General features: G+C 37.5%; 2 protein-coding genes across 2 annotated transcripts in view; one reads left to right on the top strand and one right to left on the bottom strand.

Annotated features, from left to right (window-relative positions):
- LOC127419518 (formin-like protein 3) overlaps positions 1 to 17,424 on the bottom strand; it is a 489,255-nt gene that overhangs the window by 274,105 nt on the left and 197,726 nt on the right. The window lies entirely within an intron of this gene.
- Positions 1 to 17,424, top strand: part of LOC127419517 (low-density lipoprotein receptor-related protein 1-like) — a 193,324-nt gene that overhangs the window by 51,447 nt on the left and 124,453 nt on the right. The window contains exon 3 of the mRNA XM_051660970.1: positions 5,660 to 5,797. Coding sequence (XP_051516930.1) covers positions 5,660 to 5,797 — 138 coding nt within the window. The remainder of the gene's footprint in view (positions 1 to 5,659; positions 5,798 to 17,424) is intronic.

Here is a 17,424-nt window from a genome sequence, read left to right as displayed (position 1 = left end):
ATTAACAAAAGCACAACAGGGAAGCCAAATGGGAGTTTATTATGTAACTAGGGATAAGGGTAGGGTAAGCTGAGTTTAGACATATACAGACTGCTCACATAGTATTTAGACTCCCTGTGGCTCCACTCAAGTGCTTAAGTAGAGCTCATGAGCAGCATGAGCCCAGGTTAACTCAAAGCTGCAGTTCCCAGCCATTGGAACGCCTCTGCAAACTGTATAATGACCAAAAAAAAACATTGTAAATATTTTTCTTTTTTTATCCTCCATCAACATTTGCCTTCTGTCTTTGATTTTGTTTCCCACTGAAAAAGTTATACAGTGAGATTAGTAAAGTACAAAGGAGTGAAATGTAGTTGTGGACTTTGAAAAGATTTGAGCTTGCCTCTTTTACTTATATGTCGACTTGTGATTTTTCAGCAGCAGTCATGGTGTACATCCAAATGTGCTGTAAAATGTAGGCTTTATTTTTCTTGACTAAATTCATAGATCTGATTACCTATCGGACATGTGATGCGAACGCTCTCCTTCTTTCCCTCCTTGGTTTTGTTATATTTTTCCCTCCACTCTCCCTGTTGTTTTTAGTGCATGTGCTTCGGGGAGTCAGTAGCAAGGCAGGAAGGAAGCAGTTGTCGCCTGTATGAAAGAGCTGCCATTGGCAAACGACCAACAACTTCCCCAGTTCACTCTTAAGATCACAGAGCTCTGCCACTAATTCACCCACACAGTCATTCTGAACATTCATCTGTCCCTCTCTTTCCTGCTGCTCAAACTGCATTTTGTGTACCAACATCGCCCCTTTTCACCATGCTCTGGGGGCCCTACATTTTTCAAAGCTAAAGTGTGTAATTTCTGTGCCACTAGAGTCACCTAACAGAGTTGGAAGATAATTTTTACTGGAAAACTCCCCCGTTGACCATTGACTGGACAAACAGAGAGTCCCACCCCAAACTCACCATTGTTTGAGCTTTTTGGGATACTGAAATAAACAGCAATGTTTTAATAGTGCCACACATTTTTGGGAAATCAACTTTTCGGGGAAAATAAGAGAAAGTATTTTAAAATTGAACAAATTACACACTTCATCTTTAACTTTTATTAGCTGCAGGGTTTAGCAGTAGTTGCTGGGAATTAGTGGTTCTATTTCGATTTGGTCAGATTGGTCTCCTCATCACACTAGTCACAAAAATGTTTGGGTCGGTGGTTTCGTAGTGGAGCATTGACTGGATAGGGGAGTTTGTTTAACTTCAAGAGCTGTAGGCTGGATTTAGGCTGTGCTTGAATTTTTACCCTGCCAGCAGCTCCAAACTCTCAGAGAGAAGGATCACAAAGCTTTAGGATATGCTAACATAGATGCACAGAATGGTGGGGAGAGGATAGGTGGAGAAAACACAGAGCATGTACCTATTCCCAAAATACATTTTTTCACCATATTTTAATTCAGATATATATCACGTATAGAGCTGGGCGATATACAATAAATATTTGCTATATTTATCAGTGTTCTGCGTGTGCATTGACCATGAAGAAGTGTAACTGAGCTTCTCTCATGAATGTGCCAAGAAGACTGCAGGTGTGTGTGTGTGTGTGTGTGTGTGTGTATGTGTATATACACAGTATATATGTATATACACTTAAATATACACACACCACTAATTACTTATTGCATAGATGCCAGGGCGCTGTAATATAATGGATGCTCTCTCTTCCTCATAGCTGATAGATGAGAGCTGTCATGAATCAGAACCATTATAAATATGACGCTATATGCAGTGTTGGTGTAAGAGGAAGTTACACACTGTCCCTCCCTTGATTTAGCTGAACAGCTGAAATTAAACAGCCTGGTTTGGAAAGATGGGGGCTGTTCTGAGAAAAGCAGAGCTTTTGATCCGGTGAGTGTGGGTGTTGCTGGAAAGCATCAGTACAGTAATGGAGACCATCACTTGTTTACTGTTGACTTGAGCTGATTTTATGTAGGGCCAAATACACATGTAAAAATCACTGTGCCATGGGCTCCATACTCCTCCTGTGACTGGCACCATAGTTCACTGTGCCATGGGCTCCATACTGCTTCTGTGACTAGCACCATAATTTCTCCAAGTGGTTAACTGCTAGTTATGGTATTATTGGGTTAGTGTGTTTTCAAGACAACATGAAATCAAAATGGAGCCTTAATACATTCTTAATAAATGTCCCTGGTCTCACTGTGTACAATTCATCAGTGCATGTTATTCTAAAGAGAGAGAGAAAAAGTTTGTTTTCATAATCTTTCATCCATATCTAATAACTTTCTTTTGTCCCTGAAATGACTATTCTGCTGATGTAACAAAGACTCCCATGTGAGCGTTGATAAGTAACCAATACCGACTAATGTTTCATCATCCAATCAAATCCTGATTGATAAAACCAAGATCCAACCCAAATTATTTCCTGCTGAATATTCTGTTTCACTCAGAAATGTCATATCATGGGAGTTTAATGCGTCTTTAACAGTTCTGCTCATTATGTTGTCATTCAGGCTTTCTTCAAAGTTTGCATCATTTTCTAAACTCCCCACATTACTTAGATGAGAATAAAATTTGAGCTGTAGTTGAAGCTCAGTGTTGACCGTGGTATGAAATTAAAACTCTTTGGGGGGCCTCCCACAGAAAAATTTTTCCAGTCTGTTTTTGCCAAGCTTTAATGAACCAAATAAACATGTTGGCCTCTTCACTTCCATCCCAGAAGATCATACTTAAAAATACACTGATCATACCTCAAACAGCTCAGAAACCTAATGGACTTTCAGAAGAAGCTCCTGTGGTGCAATGTGAGTGCCGTTAACCTGGTTGAATCTACAATGCTTCTCTCCTATGTGGGAGGTGAACCCCTCCCCCTGTCCTTTTCTTGTGTTTTCTTAAAATGGGTCAGCAGATGTTATGAGGTGGAGGGAAAGAGAAGAGAGAAAGAGGAGGTGGAAGAAAGAAAAATATCCAAGACAAATAATTTGCTTTGCAGTATGGGCCGCACTGAGAGTGAACCGAGCAGGCAGTGGCAATGCTCTGCAGTTGACATTCTCTTTTTTTTGTTTCTGGATTTTATAGTCTTACCAATAAGCTTTTAAGACAACAGACAATAGTTCTTTGTAGTCCTTAATTTTTAACTTGTGGCAGCAAGTTACAGTTAAAAATTACAGTTTTATTTAAAGGGATAGTTCAACCAAAAATGAAATTTCTCTCCATAATTTACTCACCCTCATGATATCCCAGGTTTGTATGACTGACTTTCTTCACCAGAACACATTTGAAGAAAAATAGAAAAATATATTAGCTCAGTAGGTCCTTAAAATGCAAGTGAATGGAGATTTCTCATTTGAAGCTCCAAAAATCACAAAGTCAGCATAAACTTCATTGACACCAGTAGTTAAATTAATTCTTCTTCTAAAGTGACCCGATCGCTTTTTTGTAACTCCAAATCATGCTTCTGGTGAGCAGCGGTACATGCGTGTGATCGCATTGGCATTTGAAACACGCGAGAACTGGAAGAGCAGCACTGTTAAAGCCCTTTCGCACCGCCAGTGGCATCGCGCAACACAATCCCATTAATTTTCAATGAGAGCAGAGAGACTTCCGACGATATGAGCTGTCACGACCATGGGTGACGGAGATCGGTGTGGGGAGCGACAAGACAAGTTGAGAAAATTTCAACTTTATGCAAATGACGAATGAGTGACTACCAGTGAGACTGAAGACAGTGGAGCTCACGTCATCCGTCTCCAGGCAGTGAATGTGATACTGGAATCAAGTACAGGCATGATGGTGAAGTTAAATGTTTCAGTGAGTGATTTCACTGTTATATATCATTTGTCTGTAACCACATGGATATAGGCTAATAAAATAACGTGTGGAAAAACCATGTCGAGTTTGACTCATATATTGATATAATGTTCATCTTGTTTAACGAAATGATGTATTGAGCACTGCTGCAGTTTATATGAATTCTCTCCCCTGCAGAATGTGCATTTTTAGAGGCAAAAGAACTGATTCCTTGTCAAATTAGAATGATATCTTAGTTTTATCGGCAGTATCATCTGTAATCAGCATAATCAGCAGTAAACGCTACTATGGCCAGTTGTGTAGTCCACCAATAACGTTAAAGCGGCAGCAGCAGTAGGAACGCCCACAAGCGACACAGATTGCAAAGTCTAGCGACACCAAGTGACAATGCCACCTGCGTTGTGAACGGGGCTTTACAAGTGAGGAGGAACACTGTACAGTAGCTTGGTTGGTTTTGGTTTAGATCTGTATTGATCTGTTTCTTTAATCACAATGGTGTGTTTGTGTGCTCATCCTGGATGTCTCAACCAAGTGGAGAACGTGAAATTACATCTGTATCCATGGCTACGCGAATACGTCACACGAGAGACCATTTGGACTCCACCCTCTCATGAAGCGTTGGATTATGATTAAAAAAATTAATAAATATTGATCTTTTTTCACACCAGAAGTGATTGTGTCGCTTTAGAAGACATTCATTTAACCGCTGGAGTCGTATCAATGATGTTTATGCCAACTTTGTGTTTTTTTTTTTTTTTTTTTTTTTTTGAAGCTTCAAAAGAGAAATCTCCATTCACTTGCATTTTAAGGACCTACTGAGCTAAGATGCACTATTTTTCTATTTTTCTTCAAATGTGTTCTGGTGAAGAAAGAAAGTCATACACACCTGGGTTGTCATGAGGGTGAGTAAATAATGAGAGAATTTTCATTTTTGGTTGAACTGTCCCTTTAAGCACTTTGAGACCAGGGTTTTCTGAAGTTTCTTGGTGCTTCGTATGGCCTGACAGTGACTTCTGCTCTCCTAACATCTGAAATATGTTACTGATAGTAGGAATGTGCAAGCACATAGGTTAAAACACACATATAAAAGCCTGTTACTGATAAAGGCAGGGTTTCTGCGGTCATGGAACATCTGGAAATATGATGGAATTTTGAAATCTTGATTTCCAGACCTGAAAAAAATGGATGAATGTTAAAAAGTCATGGAAATAATAATAGTGAGTATACATTTTTGTAGTTATGTGCAGCTCTAATATATTTCATCAGCTATAAATTGCTCTCTTGTGCATGCAATTTCTGTATAATCATTTTTGAAAAAATGCCTATGCAGCAATCATGAGTCATTGGAAAAGTCAAGGAAATTCATTGGGCTTCAATTTGGGAACCCTGATTGTACAGGATTTAGAAAAGTGTTTGCATGAGGCTAAAGAATTTGTGTGAACTGGGTACTCATCTGTAATTAATGTATCTTTTTTTAAACATTAGCACCAGTGAATTGCAGTGAAAACAGTGCATGTTAGAGTCATGTGTCCTTTATGGACCAAGTGTTGCTAACTCAGTCTGTGATTTACATCAGGGATGTCAAATGGCTGGTAAAACCATTTGAAAGGGGGCTTAGACCTTTAAACTGTAACACAAACAGGCGTCTCGAAACCACCTAAATTGCCACTTTGCTGCAGAATTATCAGTCTGTTGTCACTGAAGTGTGCAAGTTATCATGAGTGGGATCACTCAGTTGCTTACCTTGTTAACATTCTAAAAGACAAACATGACTTGTTAGACTAGCGTTGACTGGAACTGCATTTCTTTTGTATCATTGAAATGTGTTAACTTTTGTTTGTTTGCAGGCCATCACACCCAGGTGTCACAGTGCCCTCCTAACGAGTTTGAGTGTCGAGGAACAGATGTGTGCATTCACCTGAGCAAGTTGTGTGACGGCGTCCCAGACTGCACAGATGGTCGTGACGAGGGACCGCACTGTCGTGGTAATGCATATGCAGACACACCCTGTCCCACAGAATGCAGCCTGACCATGATTTTGTGACGGACCACATGATAAATGTCACAGGCCTGCTTTACACAACACAAATAAGCGTCACATACTTTGCCTCTCTTATGAACAAGTTACAGCATTCACACTGCACTGAACGCTGTAACTTGTTCATACATTAATTATAAATTAATGCACTGATAACTACCAAAAATCAGCTTTTTTAGAAAAAGAAAGAAAACTGCATTCACATGAGACTTTAGGTCAAAAAGTAAACATGCATGCACACAACTTTCGTGCATTGTATAAGTCGGTAAGAATGCCATTAAAGGTGTTTTTTGTGCAATGCAAAAATAGGATAATGGGCAAAAATCTACATATGGAAATAGGTTTTTGCTTAAACCGTTTATGACCACGAAAAAGGAAAGGCGTTTATATGACCACACATGTTGTCCTTTATTAAGCATGATTGGTGTGAATACTTGTATGTAAACGTGCTCCGTGTAGCAACTAGACATTAACCTTGCTGATATCGATAACTAAGGTGATGGAAAAGGCGGATAACTAATTAATCGGACGATAGTGTAAATTCATTTGATAGAATATGAAAAATCTTTCTTAGGTTTTCCTTGCTATACATTACACATTTATTCATTTAGCAGATGCTTTTGGACAAAGCGATTTACAAAATGAGGAAGGATACAACATAAGCGATTCATTTTAAGGAGACAGTAACATCAAAGCTCTGCATTACAACGTTTTAATTGCATTAGAAAAGTACTAGCTAAGACCGAGATTAGAGTGCAAAAATATATTTTTTTTTACTCTGATGGGCACAGAAATAAAAAACGTTCTTAGCCTCTCATTACTATGATTGGCACAGACATAGAGGCTGCAGCTGTCCAAAATGAATAAATTCATTTACAATTCAGTTTATTGTTGTTACAGCCCAAATCAAAGGTCAAGTCATTTTTATTTGTATAGCGCCTTTTACAACACACATCGTTTCAAAGCAGCTTTACAGAAGATCATGCATTGACAGAAGATAAAACTGTAATATCTATAATGTCTTAGAGTCATCATTGTGTAGTTTGATAAAATACGATTGTGAATTGTGTTTAAAAATAAGTAATTAAATAATAATTGTATGAAGAAATCCAGTGAGCAAGCCGAAGGCGACTGTGGCAAGGAACACAAAACTCCATAAGATGTTGGTTAATGGAGAAAAATAATCTTGGGAGAAACCAGGCTCACTGTGGGGGCCAGTTCCCCTCTGGCAAACATCATGAATATAATGACAATGTTACTTATGTATAGTGCAAGTCATGGTTTAAAATTATTAAACTAAGTAAGTGTTAAGGGTCAGTGTTTAAACAAAGATTTTGTATGAACTGTAAGATTAATGACTAATGTCTTTGAAGTCCATTCTGGATTAACTGCAGAAGTTCACATAGATGCAATTGTCCTTGTTAGTTTGCTGATGAAGGGTTTTGTTGGTAATTAACTGAGTCTCTGTATCTCATTATAAGAGTGTGGTCCATCATTAGACCGAGGTGATGCAGGCAGAGATCAGTTAGGTGCATCGCAGTTCAACCGGCCGGTAATTTCGGTGAAGTCTATCCTAAATCCAAGGTTCAGGCAATGGCATATGATGTATCCCATGTCTTATGGTTGGAGTTGGCATCAGTTCATCCTCTGAAGTCCATCATAATAGACTGAAGTGATGTTTGGCTGGCACCAGCTGCTATTAGTCATCATCACTCGGAGACATGTAGCAGTGGAGTCCAATACGAAGCAGGAATGGATCCAGCCGGTTCTGGTGACCTCAGGATAGCAGTCCTGAGGTTGAGACAGGGAAACAAATAGAATAATATTAGCATAGATGCCATTAAATTTATTGCAGAGTTATAGATCATGATCAATATTTCTGGTTCCGACAGAACTAACTAAAGCAGCCTAATTGTGAGTTGAAGGATAAATTGGGTGTATGTCTGGCTAAATAGATGAGTCTTTAGTGTAGACTTAAACTGAGTGAGTCATCTCGAACAGTGTTAGGGAGACTATTCCATAGTTTAGGAGCCAAATATGAAAAGGATCTACCTCCTTTTGTGGATTTTGACATTGTAGGAACTATTAACAGGCCAGAATTTTGCAATTTAAATTAACATGATGGAATATAGCGTGGTAGAAGGTCACTTAAGTACTGTGGAGCTAGACCATTCAAAGCTTTGAACGTAGTTAATGATTTTAAAATGAATACGAAATTTAACAGGTAGGCAATGTAACGACGATAAAATGGGGCTAATATGATCACATTTCTTGGTTCTAGTCAGCACTCTGGCTGCTGCATTTTGAACCAATTGAAGTTTATTTATTGATCTTGCTGGACATCCTCCCAGTAATGCATTACAATAATCGAGTCTTGAGGTCATAAACGCATGAATCAGTTTTTCGGCATCAGCAACAGAGAGCAAGTGTCGTAATTTAGCAATATTTCTTAGGTGGAAGGATTTGATTTTCAAAGGACAGATTGGTATAAAATATAACACCCAAGTTCTTCACTTTTGAAGACGATGTAACGGTACATTCATCAAGAGTCAAATCATATTTTAGCGGCTTGTTTTTAGAGGTTTGTGGTCCAATAATTAGTACCTCTGTTTTATTGGAACTGAGTAGAAGGAAATTTCTGGCCATCCAATCTTTTATTTCATTGATACACTCTGCTAATTTGGAGAATTGTGAAATTTCGTCGGGTTTTGAAGAAATATAAAGTTGGGTATCGTCAGCATAACATATTCCACGATTCCTGATAATATCTCCCAAGGGAAGCATATACAAGGAGAATAGCAGAGGCCCTAAAACTGATCCCTGTGGCACTCCATACTTTTTGTTTGGTTTGACAATTCCTCATTTACATAGACAAAGTGGTCTGCTAAATAGGACCTAAACTATGCTAATGCAAGTCCACAAATCCCAACATAATTCTCTAGCCTATTCAAGAGATTGTCGTGATCTATCGTGTCAAATGCAGCACCAAGATCTAAAAGCACTAGAAGTGAAATGCAGCCACGATCAGATGATAAGAGCAAGTCATCTGTAACTCTAAGTGCAGTCTCTGTACTGTGATGGGGCCTAAATCCTGACTGAAATTGTTCATATATACTGTTTCTCTGTAGAAATGAACATAGTTGGGAGGATACTACATTTTCTAGTATTTTCGACATAAACGGGAGATTTGAAATCGGTCTGTAATTAGCCAATTCTCCAGGATCAAGTTGTGGCTTCTTAATAAGTGGTTTGATAACTGCCATTTTAAAGTTTGTTGGGACATGTCCGAAGGATAGCGAGGAGTTAATAATATTAAGAAGAGTTTCTGAGATTACGGGGAATACCTCTTTTAAGAGCTTTGTTGGTATTGGATCTAACATACATGTTGTGGCTTTTGCTAGCTCTTCGTGACCTATGAAAGCGAAGTATTGAAGTTGCACGTGAGGAAAATTATGAGACAATGTTTTCTGAGGTCTAGTGGTTTTCTTGGACCGCAACATAAAAGGAATGAGACAAGTTTAACAATGCAGTTAACAACACGAGTATGTTTATTTAAAAATAATGTAGTTAACAAACATGCACATCAACTATGCATCCTCATTGCTTACCTTTGGAGTGAGAACAATGAATGCCAGCCCAACAAAACAAAACTTAAATGGTCTATACTATGCTATGATCAGACCTGTCTTTCTTTCAAAGAAAATGAAAAGAAAAAGAGGCAGAGCCAAAACAAAGTTATCCGGCACTCTCTGCCTAACCTATTTTATACTCCGCAACAATGAAAAGAAAAACACAAAGGCTTTGGCACTCATAAAATTACAGCAATAAGACACCGTTTGGTAAACTTAACATTAACTTTTAAGTAACTTAACATACTAATATCTAACTAATAACTAATAACAGGATGTTTTACAACAAGGGTTCTGATCTCTTGGCAGGTCTGAAGGGAGAGAGATGCAATCACAGAGCGTCTTTTAAACTTGATCTAGCTCTGCCTTAGTTGCAATTAGTGAATGACAGCAACAGATCTCCAGAGTGAGTGGCAGATCCACTTGCAGCTCAGTCAGAACCCAGGGTTCAGAGGAAAGGCACTCAACCCAAGGCAGAACTCAAAGAACATTGTGAAACCAAAATCCCAAATTTGGAGCATAACTTAGGACCATGAACAAGCCTGAAATACACTTATTTCAGAACTCTTATTTTGAAATAACGAAGACTTGGCTCTGTTACAATTATAAGTATTTACCAAATAAATCTCTTTATCACTTATATATTTACCAGATTAAGGATTGTGTAAATATATTTCACTAGATTTGTTTTATTATTATTCACAATATATGAAGTTGTATGTGCTAACGGAGCACATTTCCATATAGTCACATTTTTCTTTTCATGCCCTCACTTCAACTTGGAACTAGGGATTCACCAATATGAAATGTTTTGTCCAATACCAATAATGAAAAAAAAAAAGAAAATAACTGGTTACGATACCTATATTTTGCCACCAAATGTTTTCATCAGATCACTGTTTTGCAGTGAAAAAAAAACATTTGCAAAGAGGTACACCGGTTTAATTGTTCTGAAAATGAGTAATTTCCATTGAACATGGATTGGATCTGTTGAACACATGACAGGCCAAAATTGTAAAGAGAGCCACAACGAAGATAAATAGAAGATAAAAATATGAAAAGAAAAAAAAAAATATTGAAAAATAAGTAAATATCAAAGCATGATGATTGATGTGAAAAATAGAAGATTGTTTTGTACTTTGTTCTAAAATATTTTTGCATTTTGTTTTTGTAGTCCAAAACAACAGAACTCACATTTTACATGTTTGTACTATATATAATAGAACATCACAAATTTATATTATGCATATGTTGGGCAATTCCACGGAAATGTCAACCACATCATGGAAAAATTAAAAGTTACCAAAGGAACAAAACACCCTTTTAAGTTCTATTGTAGTATAAAGGAGAATGCCATACACACTGCTAGAGGGCGCTGCTTGCTTACACAGTGCTGACTGAATCGCTGAATGCAGTCTATTTTTAAGCTTTCAATGTTTAGTAATCGCACAAATCTATATTGCTAGTTCAGACTTAAAGGAATGTTTCGGGTTCAATACAGGTTAAGCTCAATCAACAGCGTTTGTGGCATAATGTTGATTACCACCAAAAATTTATTTTGACTCGTCCCTCCTTTTCTTTAAAAAAAGCAAAAACCGAGGTTACAGTGAGACACTTACAATGGAAGTGAATGGGGCCAATTTTTTTAACATTAAAATACTAACTTTTTCAAAAGTGTAGCCACAAGACATAAACAATATGTGTGTAAACACTATTTTAGTGTGATAAAATCACTAACTAACCTTTTCTGTGTAACGTTTTAGTCTATTGACAACTTCGTTACCATGACGATGTAAATGTCAACACACCCTTAAACCCTAAAATGACTGTAAAAATTACAATTTAAACAACTTTACAGCTCAAATAATGCATGAGCTTTAACAGAATAATTAATGAAAGTGCTTTTATAAAATTATAAGCTTCGTATTTCTGCTTTTAAATCCTTAAAAACATGTCCACATGCCATATTCACTTCCATTATAAGTGCCTCACTGTAACCTCGATTTTTTTTTTTTGTTTTGCTTTTTTAAAAGAAAATCAGCATTATGCTACAAGTGCTGTCGATTAAGCTTAACTTGTATTGAACCCGGAACATTCCTTTAGCGCAATCAATCATGCAGCCTTAATGGATACCATACCAATGTCTAAGAAGTCAGTGTTTGCTGATTTCAAAGTGATTTGGATGGTTTTACCTCATCATGTATATGTAGGCGCTGCTTTCACAACTGTCTTGTCTGTAACAAAGTTTTTTTCCTCATTAATGTGAGAAAGAGACTGTACATTCTGTGGCTATCATTATTTCTGGATTATACATTTGAATCCATCGTTTTTTCATATCTGCGTTTTCATGCCTTAAACCGATTTGCAGATGGTTTTAATTTGCTAAATAATTGGCCAATAAATATTGGCGGCCAATACCTTGGTGCATCCCTACTACACATGATTTATCAAATCAAAATAACCACATTTGCATTGAAGTGAGGATAAAAATATGAATGAATGTTGTCAGTGTGTGATTGTTTTTATTTCACCTCTGGAGGCCACTGGTATATTATAGATCCAAGTTATTCTAACTGTAGAATCCTCTTGCACCAGCCACTGAAGAACATGGAAGAATTAAAAAACAAATAATGTTTGGCATGTAATTTGCCGAAAGCCAATAGTTCCAAATAGCAACTATCGGCACTGATTAATTGTAAAATGTATATATTGGTCTACCCCTAGTAGCAACCCAGAATTCACTTTATTTTCTATATAGATCCTCAATTTTATTATGCAGCAGAAACCCTGTCAGTATGAAAGCATAACACTGTTGCAATTACACTGCTGTTTTGCTTAGGCTTGCCATACTACAGTTATGGTTAGGATTGATGGTTTCTCTTCAATACAGTGTCAACTTAACCAGTGCAAAATTTGTGTATCGCAAATGCCTAATACTGTCAACCAGACAGATATTTTAATTTGTGGCATCACTTCAGTGTCAAAGTCTATGTTTGAAACCCTATGCTTTGTCCACAAAGGTTTGGCTTCTAAAGAAGCATGGTTAATATCAGCATCACCACATGAGTTATCTAGCACTCATCTTGTTTGTGTCCAAAGTCCTTATTTAGATGTGCTCATCCAGTTGATCAAATCTTTAAAGTAATCCACCCACTTAGCGAGTAATTGAATGAAATCAAACTGACAGTTAAATCTCATTTGGAACAGAATGATTAGATTGTGAGGTCCAATATATCTTAGTAACTCTAGTCCAGGTCTATCTACAACCTTCTTTCCACACTGCTGGAATGTTCCAGTGACCGACTATGCTTGAGGTTTTAAAGGCTAAATGATGAATAATGTACTTTTCTGACCTGGCCCCTGTCGAGCACTTTGAGCTTAAACTCACACACACGTACCCACACACGTACACACACTTCATGTATCCACCGGCTTAAATGCTGGCCCTTTGAACCCAGAGGTAAACACACTCTTTCACATAAATTGCATGGAACATATACAACATACTCACATGCCTTTCCTGTTGGATGTTTGCTTGTTCCTGGTTTCACAGAAAGGTTTGCAATTTCACAAGCATTGCGCTGTTTGCCCCAAACAAACGTGGAGATTGTGCAAGCGACTCCGCCATGCCGTTTTCAAAACCCACTTTGTCGTCTATATTTCTGAGTAATTATCTCAGAGCTGTTGACAAGGGGAATGAGCGAGAGAGGACTGAGGCTTGTAGGAATTTTATCACAGTGCAATATGTCTTGCTGCTATGTTAATAATGTAGTGATGTACGGGAGTGCAGAACAGGATCAGGGAATCAGTGATGGAACACTTACTTCCCTTACTGACTGCTGATATGCTGTATCTGCCATGGTCATGCAAGTCTGGTTCATCTTATCCTGGGATTTTTTAATCCACTAACTGAGCTAAGAACAGTTTTGAAACAGTCTGAAAGGGATAGTTCACCCGAAAATTACAATTCTGTCATCATATGCTTACCATGTTGTTCCAAACCCTTACGACTTTCTTATGTGGAACATATAAGGAAAGGAGAGAATGTTATGGAATGACAGCCTCAGTCACCATCCACTTTCATTGCATCTTTTTTCCAAACAATAAATTTGATTAGAGACTGAGGCAGTCAGATCATAGCATCTCCTTTTGTGTTCCACAGAAGAAAAAGAAAGTCAGTCATATGGGTTTGGAATGACAGGAAGGTGAGTGAATGAGAATTTCAATTTTTGGGTGAACTATCCCTTTATTCATGAGGTGATTTTGTTTCCCCTATTGGCAGATTTAATTGGCTCCCTGCAGTCTTCATTTAATCATTCCGTAGTGAAGCCTTTTAAAGATGTTTCAAGATCTGTCCATTTTCATCTGCTGTGAAGACATGGACCCAAATCTGTCAGCCCTTTCCAAAATAAATGTTTTTGATGAACAGTCAGAGTATGCTTGAGATTTACTGGTACCTGAAAATCATTGTTAAAAGAAAATCAACAGTGTGATCATGCTTCATAATTGTCATCAATTGTGAACAAACTTCATGTATTGCCATTAATATGTTTGCTTGTATTATACTGTTTTATGATGTATATTTTCACTCCGGGTTTATGTAGAATATTTTTTATTTGAATAAAGGAAAGGAAAGTTCAGTGATTTAAATAGCACACTAAACAAATTATCTATTGGTTGAAGATACAGCCATGTCTTAGTTTCTGCCTAGCTTCTGTTAATTTCTGTCAATATTGTGCGGAATATCGTAGAATGGAATATTAGCTCTAAAAATCAGCTGTGATTCCTTCTTAAAGGATAGTTCACAAATAGGGCTGGGCGATAGATTGAATATTCACGATATAATTGCGAGGATTTTGCTGACAAAATAAAATTAAGCAATATCGTGATATTTTAATGTGGTTTTTATCTGGCCATTTAAATTTCATAAAGTATGCATCAGTAGACTAATTTCACGATTCTTCAGGGTTGCACAATTAATCAAAATAGCATAAAAATTATGATATGGTCACGTGATTATTAGACCACAAATAGCTGCGATTTAAGATGGGTAAACAAGGTCTGTGTGCGCCTCAGAATAAAACTGTGACATGCTGTTCTGTGCACATTCGGGCCTCATGGGCTTGTGTTTTTAGCTCTTTCAGAGCAGTTCATGTGCATTGTGAAATCCAAAGTACTGAATGTTCAAGCATTTGCACAATTCCAAACATTAGTAACCACAAGTTATTATACAAATCTACAAATGTGGCGCAGTATAACAGAAAAGGAGATAGTGTCAAAATAAAAGCTCCAGTTGAAGGTGGAATTAAATAGGACAGAAATATATTACTTTTGTATAACACAAATCTGATCCTCAAAATAAAAATGATAATTCAGTATAATGTTTTAGTAATTCACTTGACTTGGTCCCACAGTTATAATTTTTGCTATATTTAACTGGGTTCCAAAAAATAAGTGAGTGAAGTAGTTTTTGCACTCCTTGTTCATTCACAATAAAGTTTTAGTAAAAAAAAAAAATTTTTAAATTGTTTTTTATATATATATATATATATATATATATATATATATATATATATATATATATATATATATATATATATACACTATATTGCCAAAAGTATTCGCTCATCTGCCTTTAGACGCATATGAACTTAAGTGACATCCCATTCTTAATCCATAGGGTTTAATATGATGTCGGCCCACCCTTTGCAGCTATAACAGCTTCAACTCTTCTGGGAAGGCTTTCCACAAGGTTTAGGAGTGTGTTTATGGGAATTTTTGACCATTCTTCCAGAAGCGCATTTGTGAGGTTAGACACTGATGTTGGACGAGAAGGCCTGGCTCGCAGTCTTCGCTCTAATTCATCCCAAAGGTGCTCTATCGGGTTGAGGTCAGGACTCTGTGCAGGCCAGTCAAGTTCTTCCACACCAGACTTGCTCATCCATGTCTTTATGGACCTTGCTTTGTGCACTGGTGCGCAGTCATGTTGGAACAGGAAGGGCCATCCCCAAACTGTTCCCACAAAGTTGGGAGCATGGAATTGTCCAAAATCTCTTGGTATGCTGAAGCATTCAGAGTTCCTTTCACTGGAACTAAGGGGCCAAGCCCAGCTCCTGAAAAACAACCCCACGCCATAATCCCCCCTCCACCAAACTTCACAGTTGGCACAATGCAGTCAGACAAGTACCGTTCTCCTGGCAACCGCCAAACCCAGACTCATCCATCAGATTGCCAGATGGAGAAGCGTGATTCGTCACTCCAGAGAACGCGTCTCCACTGCTCTAGAGTCCAGTCGCAGCGTGCTTTACACCACTGCATCCGACGCTTTGCATTGCACTTGGTGATGTATGGCTTGGATGCAGCTGCTCGGCCATGGAAACCCATTCCATGAAGCTCCCTACGCACTGTTCTTGAGCTAATCTGAAGGCCACATGAACTTTGGAGGTCTGTAGCGATTGACTCTGCAGAAAGTTGGCGACCTCTGCGCACTATGTGCCTTAGCATCTGCTGACCCCGCTCTGTCATTTTACGTGGCCTACCACTTCGTGGCTGAGTTGCTGTCATTCCCAATCGCTTCCACTTTGTTATAATACCACTGACAGTTGACTGTGGAATATTTAGTAGCAAGGAAATTTCAAGACTGGACTTGTTGCACAGGTGGCATCCTATCACAGTACCACGCTGGAATTCACTGAGCTCCTGAGAACGGCCCATTCTTTCACAAATGTTTGTAGAAGCAGTCTGCATACCTAGGTGCTTCATTTTATACACCTGTGGCCATGGAAGTGATTGGAACACCTGAATTCAATTATTTGGATGGGTGAGCGAATACTTTTGGCAATATAGTGTGTGTATGTGTATATATATATATATATATATATATATATATATATATAAGTGCATATCAAAATCTCATAATTAAATCTCATTTCTCTACTTGGCTACAGTGGCTGTTTGGATGAAATGATGGTTGCTCTGATTACATTTTTGTTTTAAAGCAAATACATAGTTATCAAGATATGTATCGAATTTCGTCAGTGGGCTAAAAAAATATCAAGATATAATTTCTGAAGCCATATCGCCCAGCCCTATTCACACACAGTTGTATAACAGTCAAATTTATAGATGCAAATATTTTTGGTTCCTTTTAAGGAAATTATGCAGTTGAATTTAGATGAAGTCGCATTCAGACTAACACAACTTATATAGCAGCAAAAAAAACAAGAGGACTAAGCGTTTTTTATTGCCAACAAAATAATACAGTGAGCTGATGATATGCTACATTAGTTTTACAATTATCTTAACTCAAACTCCTGTTCCTGTTTCTGTTCACAAACTGCTCTTAGATGCCTTTATTGCAGAAAGTAGTAGAACACATTATACATACTAAATTGTTAAGTGACTGTAGCTTTAGATTTTTTCCCCAAAAAATACTGTAGCATTTCCATTACTTAGTGATTTTATTTTTGATTTATTTTTTCTGTTGGCAACACGTAGCAGTTTAGCATCCTTATGATTTATTTTACCAAACCAGTTTGTTTGGAAAGGTCATTAGAATGGAATGAACCGATTCACTGATTTGTCAAATTTGTCATTTCTCAAAAGAGTTCCCAGAAGTCCCTGGGACTTGTTTATCACTTTTTAAGATTCACTTTCAACTAAATTAAGGTGTTTTTGGTTTCATTAGTTGTATTTGATCTAAGTTAATGTCACACTAATTTAAATCCTCATTTATTTATTCTTGTAGATGAATGCTGCGCTGATAATATGACCGTATTGAATGTAATTTGATAGTAATAAAATTGGCACCTTTAGGAACTTCAGTTGGTAATTTACTTTTTGTTTGTAGCTTGTAGTGTAGTTAACTACTTTATCAAATGGAGAACTTGACTGTCCTTCTATAAGTTGAAAATTTAGCTTGCGCTAATGGTCAGACAACAGCAGG

Source organism: Myxocyprinus asiaticus, chromosome 28 (genome assembly GCF_019703515.2).
Source record: "Myxocyprinus asiaticus isolate MX2 ecotype Aquarium Trade chromosome 28, UBuf_Myxa_2, whole genome shotgun sequence".
Lineage (NCBI taxonomy): Eukaryota > Metazoa > Chordata > Actinopteri > Cypriniformes > Catostomidae > Myxocyprinus > Myxocyprinus asiaticus.
Note: the sequence above shows the minus strand (reverse complement) of the source record. Positions and strands in the feature narration are given on the sequence as shown.